General features: G+C 47.6%; 1 protein-coding gene across 1 annotated transcript in view; it reads left to right on the top strand.

Moving 5' to 3' along the window:
• Window positions 1-27,153, top strand: part of LOC136572058 (nicotinamide N-methyltransferase-like) — a 37,295-nt gene extending 10,142 nt beyond the window's left edge. The window contains exon 3 of the mRNA XM_066572674.1: window positions 26,481-27,153. Coding sequence (XP_066428771.1) covers window positions 26,481-26,910 — 430 coding nt within the window. The 3' untranslated portion in view covers window positions 26,911-27,153. The remainder of the gene's footprint in view (window positions 1-26,480) is intronic.
• Window positions 27,154-27,905: the final 752 nt, after the last annotated feature.

The raw sequence follows: 27,905 nt of genomic DNA, 5'->3' as shown, positions 1-27,905 counted from the left end.
GTCAAAGGGTAAAGATCCGCTCCGTATTGAGAATTGGCGTCCCATAGCGCTCCTCAATACAGACAGAAAGATTCTGGCAAAAGTGCTGTTCAGTAGGTTGGTGAAATTTGCACCCCAGCTCCTTTCTGGGGCTCAGCACTGCTCTGTTCCCAGTCGAAGCACGTTTAGCGCCGTGCTGAGTGTCCGGGAGGCTGTGGAGCAGGGCAGGCGGGTCTCTGGAAGGGGTTTTTACTTTCCCTGGATCAGGCTAAAGCTTTTGATCGAGTAAACCACGAGTACCTTTAGTCGCTCCTTTTGAGATACGGTCTGCCGGTGGGGTTCGTAAAATGGTTAAAAACATTGTATTCAGGGGCTGAGAGTTTCCCGCTCGTGAACGGTTGGGTTGGCCGTCCTTTTGTAGTCGGGTCTGGAGTTCGTCAGGGATGCCCTCTGAGCCCCTTGCTTTACGCATTCGCTGTCGATCCCTTCCTCAGAAGGGTAGATGGGGGACCGTTGGCGGGGGTGAGGATGGACCCGGGGGTCCCGGACCTGGCCTTGAGGACAGTGGCGTATGCTGATGACGTTACTATCTTTGTCTCCTCTCAGGAGGAGGCGGGGTGGGTGATGTCGGAAGTTGTCCGCTACTTGGAGGTCTCCGGGTCAAAGATCAATTGGGAAAAGTGTGAGAGTCTCTGGCTGGGAGGGGGAGATCCTGCTTTTGATTTTCCGGACGCTCTCCCAGAACCCCAAGATTCCGCTAAAATTTTAGGCATCGATTTCGACCAAGGGAAATATCCCGAGAAAAACTGGGAAGGCAGATTGAGGAATGCCGCTCAAAAGGTGGATCAATGGAAAGGGTGGTCTTTGACCCTGAGAGAAAGGGTTTGCTTGATCAAGACTTACCTGCTCCCTTTGTTAATGTACCTGGGAAGTGTCTGCATTTTGCCAGAACCTCTTTGGTCACGGGTCTACAGCCTGTTCTTCCAGCTGTTATGGGGGAATAGGTTGAACCCAGTCAAGAGGGAGGTTACTTACCGTACGAGGAGACTAGGCGGGTTGGGTATGGTCAACCCAGTGGTATTCCTCGTGAATACCTTTTTGAAAGCTAATATCGCAAACCTCTGGAAAGAGAGGGCTCCTCCGTGGGTATCCTCCTGTAAGGGATGGTTTCGGCCGTTCTTCCAGGAGTGGGAGACAGGAGGGCGTGTGAAGGACTTTCGTACACCGCACGGACATCTTCCGGCTTACGTTGCACCGGTTCTGAAGGTTTTACGCCAATGGGGGCTGACCGTGGGGGAAGTCAGGACGCTGGCCAGGCGTGTGCTGGACCAGAGGGTCTTGGCAACCCACTTTCAGAATCCATTGGCCCTCAGAGACTGCCCAGGTGGGGATTTGAGGGTGGGTTTGTCTCTTTTAAATTCGGTAAGAATCCCCTCAAAGTATTGGGACTTGACCTGGCGCTGCTTCCATGGTAAGCTATATGTGGGGGACAACTTGAAGCACAAGAACACCGAGGACAGAGGTTGTCCCCGGGAGGCATGTGGCAACACTCTGGAGAGCATGGACCACTTCCTGCTTCATTGTCCCTTTAATATAGAGGTATACAAGAGGGTAGGGGCTTCCATCGGTTGGCCTCGGCTGGCTGACCTTACCTACGCTGAGTGGTGTTATGGAGCATTCCGAGATCTGGGTGGCAGGGACCGCTGCACTTTATTTTTAGTAAGTCTAGTGGTTAGGTATCACACGTGGAGCGCACGGTGTGTAGTATCGACGCAGCATAAAATTCTCCTCGAGGACGAGGTAAGTAGGAATATTCTCGGTGACCTGGTGAAGGTGCGTTCTCTGGAGTTTGAAAGGTTGGGTAGGCCTCGAGCAGCCTTCCTTTGGAGGGGTTTTTGCTTTGGGGTTCCCTAGCCTGGAGAACTGTTTCCCGGTGGGGGGCTGGATTCTTTCACCCTAGCTTTTTGTTTTGTTTTAAGTTAAAAGTTGAATAAAAGGCTTACGGGACCCGAACCAGGGCTGGAGGTAATGGTTATATTTTTGTTATTTATATATTTTTCTGTATATTTAGGCTGTGGATTATTATGCATTATATGGGTTTGTGGGTGGTATTATGTTTGTTTGTTTTTTCGTGGGTGGTTTCATGTTTCATGGGTGGTATTATGTGTTTTCGTGGGTGGTATCTTTATGGGTGGTATTATGAGTTTTTGTGGGGGGTTAGTATTACGTTCTGTGTAGAGATGAGCGAACGTGTTCGGCCCCGCCCCTTTTTGCCCGAACACCGAACTTTGCGAGGAATTCCGTGCTCGGGCGAAAAAAGTTCGGGGGTCGCCGTGGCAGCGCGGGGGGGTGCGGCGGGGAGTGGGGGGGAGAGGGAGAGAGAGAGAGCTCCCCCCTGTTCCCCGCGGCTGCCGCCCGCGCCGCCGTGCCTCTCCCCGCCCCCCGGCGCCCCCCGGCGCCCCCCGAATCTTTACGCGCGAACACTGAAGTCCTCGGAAAAGCCGGTGTCCGGGTGCGTAAGTACTCGTTAAGAACACGTTCGCTCATCTCTAGTTCTGTGTATTTACAAAAAAAAAAAAATAAAAAAAAATTAATTAATTAAAAAAAATATGTATGTGTATATGTATATATAGGTATGTATGTGTGTGTATATGTGTGTGTGTGTGTATATATATATATATATATATATATGTGTTCATAAGCATGATTGGCAGGTATTGCAGCGGACCAGGGAATGGGTAGAGGGTAATGTGTGTGTAGTTTAGAGGGGAGGGGGGGCGGGGGAATAAATAATAATAAAAAATAAATAAATAAATAAATAAAAAAATTTAAAAAAAAATGTAAAAAAAATTAAAAGAAAAATTTAAAAAAAATAAAATAAAATTAAAAAAATTAAAAAAAACAAACAACATTTATATATATTCTTGTTTTACGAATGTGTGTTTTTTTTCTCTGTTTAGTAGGTTGGAATATGCAGCACCACGGGATTATGGAATAGGTTGTCTAGTTTTTGTTGTGATATGTTTTCTTATGTCAATTTTGTAGTGTAAATGGGACGTGTGAGATTGGGGATGCGGCCAGACCGGTAAATTTTCACTCCTGTACAGTTTTTTGTAAAATTTTGTAAATATGAATATGTTTGGCTATTATTTCTTGCAAATATTTCTGTTAATTTCTGTTATTTTTGCAAATATTTCTGTTTTGTAAATGTGTGTGTATATATGCTTCTTGCGATTGTATTTGACAAATTTTTCTGTTATTTTGCTATTTTTGTTATTACGCCCTGTAATGTTTTTTACTTTTATAATAAAAAGATTATCACTGTGTTATCTGTGCTTTGACATAGGACTGCAGTATTTATTTGCAAGCGTTTCTTTACTGTACTGTACTCATCTGTACAGTACTTACATTTTGCAGTACAGTGTGGATTCAGGAGGCAGGCAGCGTTCAGCCAGCACTTTGGGGATTCAGCTGCTGTACTGTGTCACTAGGCAGGCAGACACAGCAACGTTCAGCCGGCACTGTGTACTGTGGAGAGGGGAGGGGGAGGAGTAGGTGCGCGCTGATGCAGGAGAAGCAGCGGTGCCCGGGGTCATGGAGTGGTTGGCGCCCTTATCTGAAGAATGCAACTTTATTTGAGGGACCGCCGCTGCCCTGACACATCGACTTTAGTTGAAAACAGCTTTACTTCAGAGCAATGCTACTCAAGGGTTTACTGTAATCTTGTAGATATGATACCTTTTAATGGCTAACAAAAATACATGATGTTGCAGAAAGCTTTCGAGATATCCCCTTCCTCAGGCTAATGAATGAAACTAGTTTGGATGGCACATAATTATAGCATACAGATGCAGAGGGGAGCGGGATACCCCTCTTAATCTAAATAAATGTTCAGACACAGAAATTTGAGACTTGAATAAAACAAAAGACAGTCTGAACAGAGAAACAAGAACTAAATCAGTCCACTGAGCTGAGGAATGCGACAGTTTTTATGGTGTCTCTTATCTCTGATGCATATAGAAGAGGATCAAAGAAGATGGAAATACTACCTTAGCAGCACCACCCTTTTCCTCTCCAATTAAGTGGCAATGGGATCTCATCCTGGCTCTCAGTTTTTGTCCTGTTTCCCCCGACAAAAAGCCCCCCAACAGGACCTTTACTGCATCGGATCAGGTACACAACACTGGACATGGAACATGTGAATGTCCCCAGAATCTTATTTCCTCAAATTAGGAGGTTGCCTTTAACACAGGACAGGGGGTCCAGGAATATGGTTTTCAGACGGTCATCCATGGGTAGGGTATGATGAAGTTTATTTGCAATACAGTAAAATGAAAGCAGCAGCACTCCCTCAGAACATGACAATAGTGCGAGGGTTCCACCAAACATGCAAAGCTCCAAGTACAGGGCTTGACTCCAGAGACCTTAAAGGGGTTGTCCCGCGGCAGCAAGTGGGTCTATACACTTCTGTATGGCCATATTAATGCACTTAATTATGAGCCATACAGAAGTTATAAGAAGTTTTTCACTTACCTGCTCCGTTGCTAGCGTCCTCGTTTCCATGGAGCCGACTAATTTTCGGCGTCTAATGGCCAAATTAGCCGCGCTTGCGCAGTCCGGGTCTTCTTCTTATCTCAATGGGGCCGCTCGTGCAGGATGCCGGCTCCGTGTAGCTCCGCCCCGTCACATGCCGATTCCAGCCAATCAGGAGGCTGGAATCGGCAATGGACCGCACAGAAGCCCTGCGGTCCACCGTGGGAGAGGATCCCGGCGGCCATCTTCAACCGGTAAGTTAGAAGTGACCGGAGTGCGGGGATTCAGGTAAGCGCTGTGCGGTTTTTTTTTTTAAGTCCCTGCATCGGGGTTGTCTCGCGCCGAACGGGTGGGGGGGGGGGGGTTGAAAAAAAAAAAACCCGTTTCGGCGAGAGACAACCCCTTTAATCCATACAGGAAAGTGAAGAGATGAGCAGAATACTTGGTTATTCTTTTAAACATGCATCCAGAGAATGGTCCTTCATTGCTTGACAAAGCCCCTGTGGGGCTGAAACGTTGCATGTACTTTCATCTGTTGGGGTTTCTTTGCAGTCTTCCTTAGAACCTCTAGCTGTGAATTGTAGGTCACTACTCGAGGCACGTCTGTTTTTTTTTCCTTTCTCCTTGTATTGGAGTAGTTGATTTCTGGGTATCCTGGTGGCTCTGGTGATTTGGTCATCAATTGAGGTGGGATGGTAGCTCTGAGAGGGGAGTGGACCTATGGTTGACAGTTTTTTCAGTAGGTCCGTGTTGTCCTGCAAGTAGCTGGTTGTGTTCCTCACCAGTGGTTTGAGGATACCTTCCACCCATTCTGAGACTTTTTCAGTGAGAGTTCCCACACCTGAGATAATTGGCCTCCCTAGGTTGCCAGCTTTGTGTAGTTGGTGGAGCATATAGAATACTCCAACTCTGGGGTTCTCCGGTATCAAGTCCAAGAGTCTGTTGGAGCCCACAGATAGGCTTCTGATGACCCTTCTCAATTCCCTCACATATTTTTGAGTCAGGTCTTGATCCAGTTTGGTGTAGTATCTGAGCTCCACATAGGTGGGGGTGTGAGATGACAGATTGGTAACACAGCTGATTTTACCTTTGTCCATGTCCTGTTGGGGGTTCTGTTCCATCCTGCCAGCCTTGGGGTGTTCCTGATCGGTGTTTGAGTACAGACCTGCATTGTAGTGTTGTGTAATAGTGTTGCATTTCAAGTCCTCTGTAATTGTGTTCCTTAAAGCTTGTATCTCCCTATGGTCCTTTTCCTTGTTTTGTTTTTTTTTTCAAGTCTCAAATTTCTCAGGAGAAAGTCAGCACAACATAAAAACAACATTGTGCATAACATGACATATGAACACCACTCAGAAGTCCTGCATGCCATCAATGCAACCAAAGCAGTATGGAGCCACCACACAAGGGTGACGGGGCACCAGGAATCACCCACCTGTCATTGAAGGAACACTGTGGCCGGCATCACCAGCCTGCACCATGCCCAAGAACATCCGATGTTTGGAAGCCACATCTGCAAAGGGATAAGGAGAAACCTGCGGGTGTATGCACCTGTGTGGTCACCATACCACACACTACTCGATGCATGCACGCCAGAATGCAAGGAGGGGAGGGATAGCAGGAGTCCAAACCATCTTCAGGGAAGACGGGGGAATTCACACCCACAAACACATACAAAGACACCACATTCTTTGCATGCGCCACTGTGCCTCATGTGACTGTGAGTGTTAAGGAAGCAGAGATGCAGTTCTAAGCTCTCGCTCATGACATGAAGGTTGTGAGTTCAATCCCAGCATTGGTTCAGGTAGCCAGGTCAAGCTCAGCCTTTCATCCTTCCGAGTTCAGTCAAATGAGTACCCAGCTTGGTGGGGGGTAATAAATAAAATACCTAAAAGTGCTGCGGAATAAGTTGGCGCTGTACGAATAACAAGATTTATTTATTTTTTTAAATTTACATTCTGAGCAAACACCAGGAACAAATGCAACAGTCACACCTGACCGCCCGTAACATAGACATGTCACAAACATAACGCCCCTCCTTTAAAACTGGGGGGCATTATCTTTCATTCAAGTGGGTAAGGGAGCACCAGGCCCACTCGAACGTTACTATGGATAGGGAACACCAGGTAAAACTACCACTGATTAACACCTCTCTCTATCTTCTACATAGGAAGATGACCAAGGACCTACCTGAGTGGGGACATCGCCCCAATAAAGGGCGGCCCAGTGGTCTTTGGATCTGGGCCCTTGCTGCCCCTTGGAAGCCATGCACTCAGGCTAGGACGCATAAACATGCCACGACTGACAGGGACAACAGGAAAGGATAAGAAGGCACACAGAGCCATAATCACACCATACAGAAGCTAATACGCAAACACTAGTAACAGATGTTGTTAATGCTATAAATGCCAGGTATTTGGCCAAAATATTGAAGCTAGCGGGCCACGCCACAGCTCCCAGCAATACCGCTAGTTCATACACTACCCAGGAGTCCAGCGACATAACCAAACAAAACCACAAGACACAAACTTTTCTTGCAGCCTCCATATTATGATCGTGTGGGCAAACTAAGCACGGAGTCCACACAATCGTGAGTAGGAGAGATATGCACACTGGTTTCTGGCAAACGACCCTATGCTACCGGGAGGATGACATGGCCATACCTAAGCGGGGACATCGCCCCAATAAAGGGCGGCCCAGCGGTCTTCAGATCTGGGCCCTGGCTGCTCCTAGGAACTGCGCACCAGGACAGGACACATACACATGCCACATGACAGGGACAACTGGACAGAGTAAGATGACACACAGAGCTGGAATCACAGCATACAGCAGCCAAAATGCAACCACTAATAGCAGATAGTAAGCTATATATAAATACTAGGTATTAGTTGACATTTTGATCAAAATGTGGAAGCTAGCGGGCCACTTCACGGCTCCTGGCTATACAGCTAGTCCCTACACTAACCAGGAGTCCAGCAGAATCGGACACAGTTCACACCGCAACACACTAGGGTTAGCATGCCAGACACCCAAACACATTGAACAGGACAATTCACTCCTCATGTCTAGCCACCTGCTCAGACATACAGAACTTGACACTGTTCACACCAAATATCCCCTACAGGGCTATCCACACCTAATGTCTGGCCACTTGCCAAACACTGGACACCAGTCACACAGTGAGCTGCAACACAGAAGTAACATGACTGCTCACCCTGGACACCAGACACTGACCAGGAGCTGGGTATATATGTGAGCAAAGACCGGAGATTGGCTAGCAGGAGATCACCACACCCAGTTAGCACAATCATTCACCACCTGTGGGCTGTGCTGCTAGAAACCCTAGTACTACAGGTCCCAGCAGCACAACTTAACAGTACCTCCCCTTTAAAAAAGGTGCCTCTGGACCCTTTAAGCATAAAAGAAAAAAAATGATGCAACTACTAAGCAGGACCACTGCGCCTTATACAAAAGGCCACCGAACAGTAGCCTGCACAGAAAATGCACCAGTCCAGAGGGTAAAGATGGCAACCCCCCTACTGACATAGCGTGCACAGAACTTATCACTACAGAGCTGATGCGGACCAGTAGGCTGGTCAGTATGTTACGCACCTCGCCACAGCACAGACGCAGATTCGGTATCGCGTCCTTAGAGAACGCGCTTGATGGAACACCACTCAGACAACATGCATGCCACCAAAGCTGTATGGAGCCACCACAACACTGACCGTACAAGGGGAAGTAAAAATCGTGGCCGGCATCACCTAGCCTGCACCACGCACAGGAAATCAGATGTTTGGAGGCTGCACCTGTCAAGGGGAGGGAGAAACCTGTGAGTGGCTGCACCTGTGCGGTCACCGTACCACACACTACTGAGTGCACCACCCCAGAGCGCCAGGAGGGAAGGAATAACAGGTGCACAACCCATCTCCGGGAAAATATGGGGGAGACGCTCCAAACTGCATGCAACTCCACCACAATCTGAGCACCAACATAGCACATACAACATATGAACACCACATACTCAGAACAAAACTATCCACACCTGATTTCTGGCCACCAGCACAGACACTGGACCTGTCACTGATCACACACCACCATGTAATGCATACCAACATACCAACATCGTCTAGAGTAACCTAGTCCATAACCTATAACATAGCATAGCAACATACTAACATAATGCCCCCCCCACTTACAAAAGGGGGTGCATTATGTTCTATGTTGATATGTTCATGTTATGTTGTGCTACATGTATGTTGTATGCTCTATGTTGGTTTGCATTATATGTTGTTTGTGAACAGTGACAGGTCCAGTGTCTGTGCTTGTGGCCAGACATCAGGTGTGGATAGTCCAGTTCTGAATATGTTGGTGTTCATATGCATGTTAGACACTTTGTGTTATAGTGTCTGTTGCATGCGATTGTTGGAGCAAGTTTCCTCGTATTTCCCCGCTGATGGTTTGGACACCTGCTGTTCCTCCCCTCCTGGCGGTCTGGGGTGGTGCACTCAGTAGTGTGTGGTACGGTGACCGCACAGGTGCAGCCACTCGCAGGTTTCTCCTTTCCCTTGGCAGGTGCGGCCTCCATACATCTGATTTTGTGTGCGTGGTGCGAGCTGGTGATGCCGGCCACAATTTTCCTTATAGGCCAGATAGGTGTTCTAGCGGTCCTTTCCCTTGTACGGTGTGGTGGCTCCATACAGCTTTGGTGGCATGCATGTTGTGTCTGAGTTCCATCTCTGTCTGTTACCCGTCCTGCGTTATGCAGTCTGTATTCCTGTCTCGGTGTCTGTTTTGTGGCAAGGTGCGCCATGCGGACATAATTTGCTGTAGACCCGTGTGTGGTATGTACCTGTGTGTATTTCCTTCTCCTGCTGACTGGTTGGCATCCGCATCAGGCCCATAGTAATAAGTCCTGTGCATGCTATGTCAGTAGGGAGGGTTGCCATCTTTCCCCTCTGGACTTGGTGCATTTTCTGTGCAGGCTACTGTTCAGTAGCCTTTTGTATAAGGCGCAGTTGTCCTGCTTAGTAATTGCACATTATTTTTTCTTCCTCCTAGTCAGGATATAGTGGGTGTTTGCATCAGGCCCGTAGGATAAGTCCTGTGCTACGCCTATCCTGGTAGTGACATGTGCGGTGGTACTAGGCTATTGGGTAAGTCCTGTACTGCGTAGTGTCTTTTGGATGGAGTTGCTTTACTCTCTCCCTTTTTGCCATCTTTGCCTTGGTGTCTGGTCCTTTATAGATAAATCCTGTATATGTGCGCTTTTTGGAGGCGTTGCATAATTTTTGTTGTTATGCTTAAAGGGACCAGAGGCCCCTTTTTAAAGGGGAGGTACTGTTACGTTGTGCTGCTGAGACCTGTAGTGCTATGGTTTCTAGCAGCACGGCTACACAGGTGGTGAATGATTGAGCTGGCTGGGTGTGGTGACTTCCTGCTAGCCAGTCTCCTGGGTCTTTGCTCACATATAAACCCTGCTCCTGTCAGTGTCTGACTAGTAGCTGGTTGTGTTCCTCACCAGTGGTTTGAGGATACCTTCCACCCATTCTGAGACTTTTTCAGTGAGAGTTCCCACACCTGAGATAATTGGCCTCCCTAGGTTGCCAGCTTTGTGTAGTTGGTGGAGCATATAGAATACTCCAACTCTGGGGTTCTCCGGTATCAAGTCCAAGAGTCTGTTGGAGCCCACAGATAGGCTTCTGATGACCCTTCTCAATTCCCTCACATATTTTTGAGTCAGGTCTTGATCCAGTTTGGTGTAGTATCTGAGCTCCACATAGGTGGGGGTGTGAGATGACAGATTGGTAACACAGCTGATTTTACCTTTGTCCATGTCCTGTTGGGGGTTCTGTTCCATCCTGCCAGCCTTGGGGTGTTCCTGATCGGTGTTTGAGTACAGACCTGCATTGTAGTGTTGTGTAATAGTGTTGCATTTCAAGTCCTCTGTAATTGTGTTCCTTAAAGCTTGTATCTCCCTATGGTCCTTTTCCTTGTTTTGTTTTTTTTTCAAGTCTCAAATTTCTCAGGAGAAAGTCAGCACAACATAAAAACAACATTGTGCATAACATGACATATGAACACCACTCAGAAGTCCTGCATGCCATCAATGCAACCAAAGCAGTATGGAGCCACCACACAAGGGTGACGGGGCACCAGGAATCACCCACCTGTCATTGAAGGAACACTGTGGCCGGCATCACCAGCCTGCACCATGCCCAAGAACATCCGATGTTTGGAAGCCACATCTGCAAAGGGATAAGGAGAAACCTGCGGGTGTATGCACCTGTGTGGTCACCATACCACACACTACTCGATGCATGCACGCCAGAATGCAAGGAGGGGAGGGATAGCAGGAGTCCAAACCATCTTCAGGGAAGACGGGGGAATTCACACCCACAAACACATACAAAGACACCACATTCTTTGCATGCGCCACTGTGCCTCATGTGACTGTGAGTGTTAAGGAAGCAGAGATGCAGTTCTAAGCTCTCGCTCATGACATGAAGGTTGTGAGTTCAATCCCAGCATTGGTTCAGGTAGCCAGGTCAAGCTCAGCCTTTCATCCTTCCGAGTTCAGTCAAATGAGTACCCAGCTTGGTGGGGGGTAATAAATAAAATACCTAAAAGTGCTGCGGAATAAGTTGGCGCTGTACGAATAACAAGATTTATTTATTTTTTTAAATTTACATTCTGAGCAAACACCAGGAACAAATGCAACAGTCACACCTGACCGCCTGTAACATAGACATGTCACTAACATAACGCCCCTCCTTTAAAACTGGGGGGCATTATCTTTCATTCAAGTGGGTAAGGGAGCACCAGGCCCACTCGAACGTTACTATGGATAGGGAACACCAGGTAAAACTACCACTGATTAACACCTCTCTCTATCTTCTACATAGGAAGATGACCAAGGACCTACCTGAGTGGGGACATCGCCCCAATAAAGGGCGGCCCAGTGGTCTTTGGATCTGGGCCCTTGCTGCCCCTTGGAAGCCATGCACTCAGGCTAGGACGCATAAACATGCCACGACTGACAGGGACAACAGGAAAGGATAAGAAGGCACACAGAGCCATAATCACACCATACAGAAGCTAATACGCAAACACTAGTAACAGATGTTGTTAATGCTATAAATGCCAGGTATTTGGCCAAAATATTGAAGCTAGCGGGCCACGCCACAGCTCCCAGCAATACCGCTAGTTCATACACTACCCAGGAGTCCAGCGACATAACCAAACAAAACCACAAGACACAAACTTTTCTTGCAGCCTCCATATTATGATCGTGTGGGCAAACTAAGCACGGAGTCCACACAATCGTGAGTAGGAGAGATATGCACACTGGTTTCTGGCAAACGACCCTATGCTACCGGGAGGATGACATGGCCATACCTAAGCGGGGACATCGCCCCAATAAAGGGCGGCCCAGCGGTCTTCAGATCTGGGCCCTGGCTGCTCCTAGGAACTGCGCACCAGGACAGGACACATACACATGCCACATGACAGGGACAACTGGACAGAGTAAGATGACACACAGAGCTGGAATCACAGCATACAGCAGCCAAAATGCAACCACTAATAGCAGATAGTAAGCTATATATAAATACTAGGTATTAGTTGACATTTTGATCAAAATGTGGAAGCTAGCGGGCCACTTCACGGCTCCTGGCTATACAGCTAGTCCCTACACTAACCAGGAGTCCAGCAGAATCGGACACAGTTCACACCGCAACACACTAGGGTTAGCATGCCAGACACCCAAACACATTGAACAGGACAATTCACTCCTCATGTCTAGCCACCTGCTCAGACATACAGAACTTGACACTGTTCACACCAAATATCCCCTACAGGGCTATCCACACCTAATGTCTGGCCACTTGCCAAACACTGGACACCAGTCACACAGTGAGCTGCAACACAGAAGTAACATGACTGCTCACCCTGGACACCAGACACTGACCAGGAGCTGGGTATATATGTGAGCAAAGACCGGAGATTGGCTAGCAGGAGATCACCACACCCAGTTAGCACAATCATTCACCACCTGTGGGCTGTGCTGCTAGAAACCCTAGTACTACAGGTCCCAGCAGCACAACTTAACAGTACCTCCCCTTTAAAAAAGGTGCCTCTGGACCCTTTAAGCATAAAAGAAAAAAAATGATGCAACTACTAAGCAGGACCACTGCGCCTTATACAAAAGGCCACCGAACAGTAGCCTGCACAGAAAATGCACCAGTCCAGAGGGTAAAGATGGCAACCCCCCTACTGACATAGCGTGCACAGAACTTATCACTACAGAGCTGATGCGGACCAGTAGGCTGGTCAGTATGTTACGCACCTCGCCACAGCACAGACGCAGATTCGGTATCGCGTCCTTAGAGAACGCGCTTGATGGAACACCACTCAGACAACATGCATGCCACCAAAGCTGTATGGAGCCACCACAACACTGACCGTACAAGGGGAAGTAAAAATCGTGGCCGGCATCACCTAGCCTGCACCACGCACAGGAAATCAGATGTTTGGAGGCTGCACCTGTCAAGGGGAGGGAGAAACCTGTGAGTGGCTGCACCTGTGCGGTCACCGTACCACACACTACTGAGTGCACCACCCCAGAGCGCCAGGAGGGAAGGAATAACAGGTGCACAACCCATCTCCGGGAAAATATGGGGGAGACGCTCCAAACTGCATGCAACTCCACCACAATCTGAGCACCAACATAGCACATACAACATATGAACACCACATACTCAGAACAAAACTATCCACACCTGATTTCTGGCCACCAGCACAGACACTGGACCTGTCACTGATCACACACCACCATGTAATGCATACCAACATACCAACATCGTCTAGAGTAACCTAGTCCATAACCTATAACATAGCATAGCAACATACTAACATAATGCCCCCCCCACTTACAAAAGGGGGTGCATTATGTTCTATGTTGATATGTTCATGTTATGTTGTGCTACATGTATGTTGTATGCTCTATGTTGGTTTGCATTATATGTTGTTTGTGAACAGTGACAGGTCCAGTGTCTGTGCTTGTGGCCAGACATCAGGTGTGGATAGTCCAGTTCTGAATATGTTGGTGTTCATATGCATGTTAGACACTTTGTGTTATAGTGTCTGTTGCATGCGATTGTTGGAGCAAGTTTCCTCGTATTTCCCCGCTGATGGTTTGGACACCTGCTGTTCCTCCCCTCCTGGCGGTCTGGGGTGGTGCACTCAGTAGTGTGTGGTACGGTGACCGCACAGGTGCAGCCACTCGCAGGTTTCTCCTTTCCCTTGGCAGGTGCGGCCTCCATACATCTGATTTTGTGTGCGTGGTGCGAGCTGGTGATGCCGGCCACAATTTTCCTTATAGGCCAGATAGGTGTTCTAGCGGTCCTTTCCCTTGTACGGTGTGGTGGCTCCATACAGCTTTGGTGGCATGCATGTTGTGTCTGAGTTCCATCTCTGTCTGTTACCCGTCCTGCGTTATGCAGTCTGTATTCCTGTCTCGGTGTCTGTTTTGTGGCAAGGTGCGCCATGCGGACATAATTTGCTGTAGACCCGTGTGTGGTATGTACCTGTGTGTATTTCCTTCTCCTGCTGACTGGTTGGCATCCGCATCAGGCCCATAGTAATAAGTCCTGTGCATGCTATGTCAGTAGGGAGGGTTGCCATCTTTCCCCTCTGGACTTGGTGCATTTTCTGTGCAGGCTACTGTTCAGTAGCCTTTTGTATAAGGCGCAGTTGTCCTGCTTAGTAATTGCACATTATTTTTTCTTCCTCCTAGTCAGGATATAGTGGGTGTTTGCATCAGGCCCGTAGGATAAGTCCTGTGCTACGCCTATCCTGGTAGTGACATGTGCGGTGGTACTAGGCTATTGGGTAAGTCCTGTACTGCGTAGTGTCTTTTGGATGGAGTTGCTTTACTCTCTCCCTTTTTGCCATCTTTGCCTTGGTGTCTGGTCCTTTATAGATAAATCCTGTATATGTGCGCTTTTTGGAGGCGTTGCATAATTTTTGTTGTTATGCTTAAAGGGACCAGAGGCCCCTTTTTAAAGGGGAGGTACTGTTACGTTGTGCTGCTGAGACCTGTAGTGCTATGGTTTCTAGCAGCACGGCTACACAGGTGGTGAATGATTGAGCTGGCTGGGTGTGGTGACTTCCTGCTAGCCAGTCTCCTGGGTCTTTGCTCACATATAAACCCTGCTCCTGTCAGTGTCTGACTAGTAGCTGGTTGTGTTCCTCACCAGTGGTTTGAGGATACCTTCCACCCATTCTGAGACTTTTTCAGTGAGAGTTCCCACACCTGAGATAATTGGCCTCCCTAGGTTGCCAGCTTTGTGTAGTTGGTGGAGCATATAGAATACTCCAACTCTGGGGTTCTCCGGTATCAAGTCCAAGAGTCTGTTGGAGCCCACAGATAGGCTTCTGATGACCCTTCTCAATTCCCTCACATATTTTTGAGTCAGGTCTTGATCCAGTTTGGTGTAGTATCTGAGCTCCACATAGGTGGGGGTGTGAGATGACAGATTGGTAACACAGCTGATTTTACCTTTGTCCATGTCCTGTTGGGGGTTCTGTTCCATCCTGCCAGCCTTGGGGTGTTCCTGATCGGTGTTTGAGTACAGACCTGCATTGTAGTGTTGTGTAATAGTGTTGCATTTCAAGTCCTCTGTAATTGTGTTCCTTAAAGCTTGTATCTCCCTATGGTCCTTTTCCTTGTTTTGTTTTTTTTTCAAGTCTCAAATTTCTCAGGAGAAAGTCAGCACAACATAAAAACAACATTGTGCATAACATGACATATGAACACCACTCAGAAGTCCTGCATGCCATCAATGCAACCAAAGCAGTATGGAGCCACCACACAAGGGTGACGGGGCACCAGGAATCACCCACCTGTCATTGAAGGAACACTGTGGCCGGCATCACCAGCCTGCACCATGCCCAAGAACATCCGATGTTTGGAAGCCACATCTGCAAAGGGATAAGGAGAAACCTGCGGGTGTATGCACCTGTGTGGTCACCATACCACACACTACTCGATGCATGCACGCCAGAATGCAAGGAGGGGAGGGATAGCAGGAGTCCAAACCATCTTCAGGGAAGACGGGGGAATTCACACCCACAAACACATACAAAGACACCACATTCTTTGCATGCGCCACTGTGCCTCATGTGACTGTGAGTGTTAAGGAAGCAGAGATGCAGTTCTAAGCTCTCGCTCATGACATGAAGGTTGTGAGTTCAATCCCAGCATTGGTTCAGGTAGCCAGGTCAAGCTCAGCCTTTCATCCTTCCGAGTTCAGTCAAATGAGTACCCAGCTTGGTGGGGGGTAATAAATAAAATACCTAAAAGTGCTGCGGAATAAGTTGGCGCTGTACGAATAACAAGATTTATTTATTTTTTTAAATTTACATTCTGAGCAAACACCAGGAACAAATGCAACAGTCACACCTGACCGCCTGTAACATAGACATGTCACTAACATAACGCCCCTCCTTTAAAACTGGGGGGCATTATCTTTCATTCAAGTGGGTAAGGGAGCACCAGGCCCACTCGAACGTTACTATGGATAGGGAACACCAGGTAAAACTACCACTGATTAACACCTCTCTCTATCTTCTACATAGGAAGATGACCAAGGACCTACCTGAGTGGGGACATCGCCCCAATAAAGGGCGGCCCAGTGGTCTTTGGATCTGGGCCCTTGCTGCCCCTTGGAAGCCATGCACTCAGGCTAGGACGCATAAACATGCCACGACTGACAGGGACAACAGGAAAGGATAAGAAGGCACACAGAGCCATAATCACACCATACAGAAGCTAATACGCAAACACTAGTAACAGATGTTGTTAATGCTATAAATGCCAGGTATTTGGCCAAAATATTGAAGCTAGCGGGCCACGCCACAGCTCCCAGCAATACCGCTAGTTCATACACTACCCAGGAGTCCAGCGACATAACCAAACAAAACCACAAGACACAAACTTTTCTTGCAGCCTCCATATTATGATCGTGTGGGCAAACTAAGCACGGAGTCCACACAATCGTGAGTAGGAGAGATATGCACACTGGTTTCTGGCAAACGACCCTATGCTACCGGGAGGATGACATGGCCATACCTAAGCGGGGACATCGCCCCAATAAAGGGCGGCCCAGCGGTCTTCAGATCTGGGCCCTGGCTGCTCCTAGGAACTGCGCACCAGGACAGGACACATACACATGCCACATGACAGGGACAACTGGACAGAGTAAGATGACACACAGAGCTGGAATCACAGCATACAGCAGCCAAAATGCAACCACTAATAGCAGATAGTAAGCTATATATAAATACTAGGTATTAGTTGACATTTTGATCAAAATGTGGAAGCTAGCGGGCCACTTCACGGCTCCTGGCTATACAGCTAGTCCCTACACTAACCAGGAGTCCAGCAGAATCGGACACAGTTCACACCGCAACACACTAGGGTTAGCATGCCAGACACCCAAACACATTGAACAGGACAATTCACTCCTCATGTCTAGCCACCTGCTCAGACATACAGAACTTGACACTGTTCACACCAAATATCCCCTACAGGGCTATCCACACCTAATGTCTGGCCACTTGCCAAACACTGGACACCAGTCACACAGTGAGCTGCAACACAGAAGTAACATGACTGCTCACCCTGGACACCAGACACTGACCAGGAGCTGGGTATATATGTGAGCAAAGACCGGAGATTGGCTAGCAGGAGATCACCACACCCAGTTAGCACAATCATTCACCACCTGTGGGCTGTGCTGCTAGAAACCCTAGTACTACAGGTCCCAGCAGCACAACTTAACAGTACCTCCCCTTTAAAAAAGGTGCCTCTGGACCCTTTAAGCATAAAAGAAAAAAAATGATGCAACTACTAAGCAGGACCACTGCGCCTTATACAAAAGGCCACCGAACAGTAGCCTGCACAGAAAATGCACCAGTCCAGAGGGTAAAGATGGCAACCCCCCTACTGACATAGCGTGCACAGAACTTATCACTACAGAGCTGATGCGGACCAGTAGGCTGGTCAGTATGTTACGCACCTCGCCACAGCACAGACGCAGATTCGGTATCGCGTCCTTAGAGAACGCGCTTGATGGAACACCACTCAGACAACATGCATGCCACCAAAGCTGTATGGAGCCACCACAACACTGACCGTACAAGGGGAAGTAAAAATCGTGGCCGGCATCACCTAGCCTGCACCACGCACAGGAAATCAGATGTTTGGAGGCTGCACCTGTCAAGGGGAGGGAGAAACCTGTGAGTGGCTGCACCTGTGCGGTCACCGTACCACACACTACTGAGTGCACCACCCCAGAGCGCCAGGAGGGAAGGAATAACAGGTGCACAACCCATCTCCGGGAAAATATGGGGGAGACGCTCCAAACTGCATGCAACTCCACCACAATCTGAGCACCAACATAGCACATACAACATATGAACACCACATACTCAGAACAAAACTATCCACACCTGATTTCTGGCCACCAGCACAGACACTGGACCTGTCACTGATCACACACCACCATGTAATGCATACCAACATACCAACATCGTCTAGAGTAACCTAGTCCATAACCTATAACATAGCATAGCAACATACTAACATAATGCCCCCCCCACTTACAAAAGGGGGTGCATTATGTTCTATGTTGATATGTTCATGTTATGTTGTGCTACATGTATGTTGTATGCTCTATGTTGGTTTGCATTATATGTTGTTTGTGAACAGTGACAGGTCCAGTGTCTGTGCTTGTGGCCAGACATCAGGTGTGGATAGTCCAGTTCTGAATATGTTGGTGTTCATATGCATGTTAGACACTTTGTGTTATAGTGTCTGTTGCATGCGATTGTTGGAGCAAGTTTCCTCGTATTTCCCCGCTGATGGTTTGGACACCTGCTGTTCCTCCCCTCCTGGCGGTCTGGGGTGGTGCACTCAGTAGTGTGTGGTACGGTGACCGCACAGGTGCAGCCACTCGCAGGTTTCTCCTTTCCCTTGGCAGGTGCGGCCTCCATACATCTGATTTTGTGTGCGTGGTGCGAGCTGGTGATGCCGGCCACAATTTTCCTTATAGGCCAGATAGGTGTTCTAGCGGTCCTTTCCCTTGTACGGTGTGGTGGCTCCATACAGCTTTGGTGGCATGCATGTTGTGTCTGAGTTCCATCTCTGTCTGTTACCCGTCCTGCGTTATGCAGTCTGTATTCCTGTCTCGGTGTCTGTTTTGTGGCAAGGTGCGCCATGCGGACATAATTTGCTGTAGACCCGTGTGTGGTATGTACCTGTGTGTATTTCCTTCTCCTGCTGACTGGTTGGCATCCGCATCAGGCCCATAGTAATAAGTCCTGTGCATGCTATGTCAGTAGGGAGGGTTGCCATCTTTCCCCTCTGGACTTGGTGCATTTTCTGTGCAGGCTACTGTTCAGTAGCCTTTTGTATAAGGCGCAGTTGTCCTGCTTAGTAATTGCACATTATTTTTTCTTCCTCCTAGTCAGGATATAGTGGGTGTTTGCATCAGGCCCGTAGGATAAGTCCTGTGCTACGCCTATCCTGGTAGTGACATGTGCGGTGGTACTAGGCTATTGGGTAAGTCCTGTACTGCGTAGTGTCTTTTGGATGGAGTTGCTTTACTCTCTCCCTTTTTGCCATCTTTGCCTTGGTGTCTGGTCCTTTATAGATAAATCCTGTATATGTGCGCTTTTTGGAGGCGTTGCATAATTTTTGTTGTTATGCTTAAAGGGACCAGAGGCCCCTTTTTAAAGGGGAGGTACTGTTACGTTGTGCTGCTGAGACCTGTAGTGCTATGGTTTCTAGCAGCACGGCTACACAGGTGGTGAATGATTGAGCTGGCTGGGTGTGGTGACTTCCTGCTAGCCAGTCTCCTGGGTCTTTGCTCACATATAAACCCTGCTCCTGTCAGTGTCTGACTAGTAGCTGGTTGTGTTCCTCACCAGTGGTTTGAGGATACCTTCCACCCATTCTGAGACTTTTTCAGTGAGAGTTCCCACACCTGAGATAATTGGCCTCCCTAGGTTGCCAGCTTTGTGTAGTTGGTGGAGCATATAGAATACTCCAACTCTGGGGTTCTCCGGTATCAAGTCCAAGAGTCTGTTGGAGCCCACAGATAGGCTTCTGATGACCCTTCTCAATTCCCTCACATATTTTTGAGTCAGGTCTTGATCCAGTTTGGTGTAGTATCTGAGCTCCACATAGGTGGGGGTGTGAGATGACAGATTGGTAACACAGCTGATTTTACCTTTGTCCATGTCCTGTTGGGGGTTCTGTTCCATCCTGCCAGCCTTGGGGTGTTCCTGATCGGTGTTTGAGTACAGACCTGCATTGTAGTGTTGTGTAATAGTGTTGCATTTCAAGTCCTCTGTAATTGTGTTCCTTAAAGCTTGTATCTCCCTATGGTCCTTTTCCTTGTTTTGTTTTTTTTTCAAGTCTCAAATTTCTCAGGAGAAAGTCAGCACAACATAAAAACAACATTGTGCATAACATGACATATGAACACCACTCAGAAGTCCTGCATGCCATCAATGCAACCAAAGCAGTATGGAGCCACCACACAAGGGTGACGGGGCACCAGGAATCACCCACCTGTCATTGAAGGAACACTGTGGCCGGCATCACCAGCCTGCACCATGCCCAAGAACATCCGATGTTTGGAAGCCACATCTGCAAAGGGATAAGGAGAAACCTGCGGGTGTATGCACCTGTGTGGTCACCATACCACACACTACTCGATGCATGCACGCCAGAATGCAAGGAGGGGAGGGATAGCAGGAGTCCAAACCATCTTCAGGGAAGACGGGGGAATTCACACCCACAAACACATACAAAGACACCACATTCTTTGCATGCGCCACTGTGCCTCATGTGACTGTGAGTGTTAAGGAAGCAGAGATGCAGTTCTAAGCTCTCGCTCATGACATGAAGGTTGTGAGTTCAATCCCAGCATTGGTTCAGGTAGCCAGGTCAAGCTCAGCCTTTCATCCTTCCGAGTTCAGTCAAATGAGTACCCAGCTTGGTGGGGGGTAATAAATAAAATACCTAAAAGTGCTGCGGAATAAGTTGGCGCTGTACGAATAACAAGATTTATTTATTTTTTTAAATTTACATTCTGAGCAAACACCAGGAACAAATGCAACAGTCACACCTGACCGCCTGTAACATAGACATGTCACTAACATAACGCCCCTCCTTTAAAACTGGGGGGCATTATCTTTCATTCAAGTGGGTAAGGGAGCACCAGGCCCACTCGAACGTTACTATGGATAGGGAACACCAGGTAAAACTACCACTGATTAACACCTCTCTCTATCTTCTACATAGGAAGATGACCAAGGACCTACCTGAGTGGGGACATCGCCCCAATAAAGGGCGGCCCAGTGGTCTTTGGATCTGGGCCCTTGCTGCCCCTTGGAAGCCATGCACTCAGGCTAGGACGCATAAACATGCCACGACTGACAGGGACAACAGGAAAGGATAAGAAGGCACACAGAGCCATAATCACACCATACAGAAGCTAATACGCAAACACTAGTAACAGATGTTGTTAATGCTATAAATGCCAGGTATTTGGCCAAAATATTGAAGCTAGCGGGCCACGCCACAGCTCCCAGCAATACCGCTAGTTCATACACTACCCAGGAGTCCAGCGACATAACCAAACAAAACCACAAGACACAAACTTTTCTTGCAGCCTCCATATTATGATCGTGTGGGCAAACTAAGCACGGAGTCCACACAATCGTGAGTAGGAGAGATATGCACACTGGTTTCTGGCAAACGACCCTATGCTACCGGGAGGATGACATGGCCATACCTAAGCGGGGACATCGCCCCAATAAAGGGCGGCCCAGCGGTCTTCAGATCTGGGCCCTGGCTGCTCCTAGGAACTGCGCACCAGGACAGGACACATACACATGCCACATGACAGGGACAACTGGACAGAGTAAGATGACACACAGAGCTGGAATCACAGCATACAGCAGCCAAAATGCAACCACTAATAGCAGATAGTAAGCTATATATAAATACTAGGTATTAGTTGACATTTTGATCAAAATGTGGAAGCTAGCGGGCCACTTCACGGCTCCTGGCTATACAGCTAGTCCCTACACTAACCAGGAGTCCAGCAGAATCGGACACAGTTCACACCGCAACACACTAGGGTTAGCATGCCAGACACCCAAACACATTGAACAGGACAATTCACTCCTCATGTCTAGCCACCTGCTCAGACATACAGAACTTGACACTGTTCACACCAAATATCCCCTACAGGGCTATCCACACCTAATGTCTGGCCACTTGCCAAACACTGGACACCAGTCACACAGTGAGCTGCAACACAGAAGTAACATGACTGCTCACCCTGGACACCAGACACTGACCAGGAGCTGGGTATATATGTGAGCAAAGACCGGAGATTGGCTAGCAGGAGATCACCACACCCAGTTAGCACAATCATTCACCACCTGTGGGCTGTGCTGCTAGAAACCCTAGTACTACAGGTCCCAGCAGCACAACTTAACAGTACCTCCCCTTTAAAAAAGGTGCCTCTGGACCCTTTAAGCATAAAAGAAAAAAAATGATGCAACTACTAAGCAGGACCACTGCGCCTTATACAAAAGGCCACCGAACAGTAGCCTGCACAGAAAATGCACCAGTCCAGAGGGTAAAGATGGCAACCCCCCTACTGACATAGCGTGCACAGAACTTATCACTACAGAGCTGATGCGGACCAGTAGGCTGGTCAGTATGTTACGCACCTCGCCACAGCACAGACGCAGATTCGGTATCGCGTCCTTAGAGAACGCGCTTGATGGAACACCACTCAGACAACATGCATGCCACCAAAGCTGTATGGAGCCACCACAACACTGACCGTACAAGGGGAAGTAAAAATCGTGGCCGGCATCACCTAGCCTGCACCACGCACAGGAAATCAGATGTTTGGAGGCTGCACCTGTCAAGGGGAGGGAGAAACCTGTGAGTGGCTGCACCTGTGCGGTCACCGTACCACACACTACTGAGTGCACCACCCCAGAGCGCCAGGAGGGAAGGAATAACAGGTGCACAACCCATCTCCGGGAAAATATGGGGGAGACGCTCCAAACTGCATGCAACTCCACCACAATCTGAGCACCAACATAGCACATACAACATATGAACACCACATACTCAGAACAAAACTATCCACACCTGATTTCTGGCCACCAGCACAGACACTGGACCTGTCACTGATCACACACCACCATGTAATGCATACCAACATACCAACATCGTCTAGAGTAACCTAGTCCATAACCTATAACATAGCATAGCAACATACTAACATAATGCCCCCCCCACTTACAAAAGGGGGTGCATTATGTTCTATGTTGATATGTTCATGTTATGTTGTGCTACATGTATGTTGTATGCTCTATGTTGGTTTGCATTATATGTTGTTTGTGAACAGTGACAGGTCCAGTGTCTGTGCTTGTGGCCAGACATCAGGTGTGGATAGTCCAGTTCTGAATATGTTGGTGTTCATATGCATGTTAGACACTTTGTGTTATAGTGTCTGTTGCATGCGATTGTTGGAGCAAGTTTCCTCGTATTTCCCCGCTGATGGTTTGGACACCTGCTGTTCCTCCCCTCCTGGCGGTCTGGGGTGGTGCACTCAGTAGTGTGTGGTACGGTGACCGCACAGGTGCAGCCACTCGCAGGTTTCTCCTTTCCCTTGGCAGGTGCAGCCTCCATACATCTGATTTTGTGTGCGTGGTGCGAGCTGGTGATGCCGGCCACAATTTTCCTTATAGGCCAGATAGGTGTTCTAGCGGTCCTTTCCCTTGTACGGTGTGGTGGCTCCATACAGCTTTGGTGGCATGCATGTTGTGTCTGAGTTCCATCTCTGTCTGTTACCCGTCCTGCGTTATGCAGTCTGTATTCCTGTCTCGGTGTCTGTTTTGTGGCAAGGTGCGCCATGCGGACATAATTTGCTGTAGACCCGTGTGTGGTATGTACCTGTGTGTATTTCCTTCTCCTGCTGACTGGTTGGCATCCGCATCAGGCCCATAGTAATAAGTCCTGTGCATGCTATGTCAGTAGGGAGGGTTGCCATCTTTCCCCTCTGGACTTGGTGCATTTTCTGTGCAGGCTACTGTTCAGTAGCCTTTTGTATAAGGCGCAGTTGTCCTGCTTAGTAATTGCACATTATTTTTTCTTCCTCCTAGTCAGGATATAGTGGGTGTTTGCATCAGGCCCGTAGGATAAGTCCTGTGCTACGCCTATCCTGGTAGTGACATGTGCGGTGGTACTAGGCTATTGGGTAAGTCCTGTACTGCGTAGTGTCTTTTGGATGGAGTTGCTTTACTCTCTCCCTTTTTGCCATCTTTGCCTTGGTGTCTGGTCCTTTATAGATAAATCCTGTATATGTGCGCTTTTTGGAGGCGTTGCATAATTTTTGTTGTTATGCTTAAAGGGACCAGAGGCCCCTTTTTAAAGGGGAGGTACTGTTACGTTGTGCTGCTGAGACCTGTAGTGCTATGGTTTCTAGCAGCACGGCTACACAGGTGGTGAATGATTGAGCTGGCTGGGTGTGGTGACTTCCTGCTAGCCAGTCTCCTGGGTCTTTGCTCACATATAAACCCTGCTCCTGTCAGTGTCTGACTAGTGTCCTGAGTGAGCAGTGATAGATCCATGTCCATTACAGCTTGCTGTTAGTTTGGTGTCTTAATGGTTCATGTCCATTTGTATTTTTATTTTCTGTCAGTTTTGTGTCAGTTTGCTCTGCTGGACATCTGGTTAGTGTAGGGACTAGCGGTATAGCCAGGAGCCGTAAAGTGGCCCGCTAGCTTCCACATTTAGATCAAAATGTCAACTAATACCTAGTATCTATATTCAGCGTATCATCTGCTATTAGTGTTTGCATTTTGGCTGCTGTGTGTTGTGTTTTCTGGCTCTGTGTGTCCTGTTGTTCTGTCCCTGTCATGTGGCATGTGTATGTATCCTGTTCTGGTGCGTGGTTTCTAGGAGCATCTAGGGCCCAGATCTGAAGACCTCTGGTCCGCCCTTTATTAGGGCAATATCCCCGCTTAGGTAGGGCCATGTCATCCCTCCCCATAGCACAGGGACAGTTTCCTGAAACCCGCGTGCGTATCCTTTCCTTGGTCACGATCGTGTGGGCCCCATGCTTAGTTGCCCACACGATCGTAACACGCCACACATAGAGCCTGCTCGCACAACACAGAGAGAGAAATGAGAACAAAGAACACTGAACACACTCACACCTGGGAAGACAGCTCTTATGTGTACTGACCTGGAGTGATTGTCTAACTAGAGACACACACATGCTCAGCTAGCACAATCCCCCACACCTGAGCAGGAAAGCTCCAGAGAACCTGTAGTACCACGGATCTCAGGAGACAGACATGCACCTAAAGTTGTTACAAAACCTCCAAGAGCCATTAGGTTTGGGAATCAAGACCACTGGGTTTGACCACCCACTTTTTGATTCCTCAATCACCCCTAACTCAAGCATGTGCTTAACTTCAGTAGAGATTGCCTCTCTGCATGCTACAGGGATCTTATGTGGTTTTAGAGTCTCCAGGAACAGTTATTATGTCATGCTTGAGTATGTGAGTATGACCGGGAGGTCAGAGAATTTACTGTGGTTTTTCTGTTGTTGACGCATCAAGAGGCTTTCCCCTACTTTGACCCCAGGAAGGGACAGGCATGATCTTTCCTTACTCCCTCTCAAGACCCACAAAGACTCTCTCTCCTTCCAGAGCTTAATTAGATTGTTATGATGAACCTGATATGGCTTCCTTCTTCCTGGCTGATGTACCTTATAATTTACCTCACTGACTTTTTCTATGATTTCATAAGGTCCTTGCCACTGGGCAAGAAATTTACTTTTCAAGACCAAGACTTGATCCCCAGGGTTGAAATTTCTAATTTTAACAGAACAATTAAAGATCCTGCTCTGAGCCTCTTGTGTCCTCTGTAGGTGTTCCCTAACAATAGGCATTACCATAGCAATGTGATCTTGCATTTGGGCCACATGTTCAATTACATTGCTATATGGAGTGGATTCTGTTTGCCGCGTTTCTTTGGCTATATCCAGTTTTGCACGTGGCAACAACAGACTGCTGTGGTAACCCCCAGCTGGGCAAAGATCCCAGCTTTTAGCCTAGCATAGTCCTGTAGTTTCTGCTCACTGAGATCATGGTATGCTTTCTGGAGTTCACCGATGATATAGGGGGCAAAAACCTCCACACATTCCTCCTCGGGTAGCCTTTCCCTCTTAGCTGCCCTTTCAAATATGGTCAAATAGGCCTCTATATATCGTCCTCCAATGTCATCTTTTGCAGCGATCGCTGCACCGCCTTTCTTGCCCCTGGGACTTCCAGAATCCCTTCCTTTTTTAAAGCGGGGTGCTTTAGTAGGACGTCTGTCAGCCAAGACATCTGTGCAAACAGCTCCTCCATAGGACGTCCAACCAATATACTAAAAAGAGAGTTTTCTATTCCAGTTATCAATTGTTACTTGGGCCATTTTCCCTAGCAACCAGGAACTGCATGCATTAGCGCCACCAATTGTGACTCCGTTCTGGTAGGGGAGGGGGAAAAATTAGACAAAGGCTAGAAACGTCCTCCAAGAATAAGTCTGTTTATTCTGACAACAAGGGTAACAGCAGGTGAAGCAGAAACACAAAAGAACAGTCTTTATATCAGGATTCATGGATTATGGCTGAAATAAACATTCATAGAGATCTTGGGACGTATGAAAAATATGGTAAAACTACGCCTGGAATGCCACTTTAATGATCGTGTTACCCCTTACCCCCATTATGGTGACAGAATTATATATACTCTATGCAACTGAAGGGCTGATAGTCAAAGACAGTCCACTGCATTACTTTGTATCTGTGTTTCAGAGAAAGAGCTCAGGAGCTGGAGGAGAAACTGAGAAAAAAAGTGAAGTGCATCCTCCACTGCGACTTCACCAAAGAAAACATCACCGACCCACATGTGCTTCCGAAAGTCGATTGCGTCATCAGTGTTTGGGGTCTTGGCCCAGTCAGCAAAGACCAAGCTTCCTACACTGATAACACGAAGAAGTTGGCTTCACTGCTGAAGGTCGGGGGGAACCTGGTGTTGATTGGAGGGTTCAATGCCAATCATTTCACAATTGGGGGCAGGAAATATCACACAATAATGCGTGATGAAAAGATGGTGAGGATGGCGCTGTCAGCTGCAGGATGCTCCATAAAAAGCCTCCAGGTGGAAGACAGTAAAATTCCAGATCACCACGTAGATAATACTCACTTCAACTTTGCTTTGGCTGTAAAAGAGCATGAGGTCTAAAACTGCGATGATCTCTGAGTGTGATTTTAAGGGGATTGTCCGATTTCTAGATGTCTTGCTGTAGGAAGCAGACAGCTCCATACACTGTGCAGTGGCTCGGGCTGGTTCTGGTCTACAGCTAAAAAGGTTCAGAAACAAAAGTAGACGAATATTTCTAATTCGAGGCTGTTGAACAAGAATCTGACAATAAATATTGCAATTTGGCTCTAGTTTTCAAAATTTCAGAAATAAATGTTCTCTATCAACATATAATCCTGTTTTTATTTTACTTTATTTTTAAAATATTTATGATATATGTGACACTTACTTTGTTTTACTTTCTGATCCTATTCATAAGTCATAGTGTCAGTCAAGGAATTCTCCTATCAGCCTCTTCTACTTCTGGCAGCAGCCACCAGATGTTAGATGGCAATAGTAATCAGAGATTGCATCATTCTGTGGAAGTCGCGTCAGTTCCCTTTCTGAAATCTAACATTACAGACATGAAAGATTTACTTGTATTGTTTTTTCCAGTTTATCAGAAAGTGAGTGTATTTAAAACATAATGCCTCGAATGTGTGTGAATAATGTTGACAATTTTTGTGGAGAATTTATGTCTTCTTCGCAAAGGCGAAATATCACTCCACTTGTAAGAACTGCCTGAAAACTATACTTTGATTGTAAGCTGGGCAATCAGGATAAGGCATGGGCCCCATACATAGGTTGTAACCATTGTATAAGAACTCTTTGTGAGTGACTGAAAGGAAAGACTTGCTCCATGAAATTTGGTGTTCCTATGGTCTGGACAGAGCCTACGAACCATGTAAATAACTGGTATTTTTGCTTGGTACCTCCAATAAGTAAAGGTTACTCAAAGAAGAAAAAATGGATGATAAATTATGCCGATATTGAATCTGCACGTCGACCTGTTCCCCATAGTGAAGATATTCCAATTCATCAGCCACCAGAATCATATTCACTTGACACCACAGAAGAAAAAAATGCAATTCAATTTC

The sequence above is a fragment of the Eleutherodactylus coqui genome, chromosome 6 (assembly GCF_035609145.1).
Source record: "Eleutherodactylus coqui strain aEleCoq1 chromosome 6, aEleCoq1.hap1, whole genome shotgun sequence".
Lineage (NCBI taxonomy): Eukaryota > Metazoa > Chordata > Amphibia > Anura > Eleutherodactylidae > Eleutherodactylus > Eleutherodactylus coqui.
The sequence above is the reverse complement of the archived record's forward strand: the minus strand, read 5'-3'. Positions and strand labels throughout refer to the sequence as shown.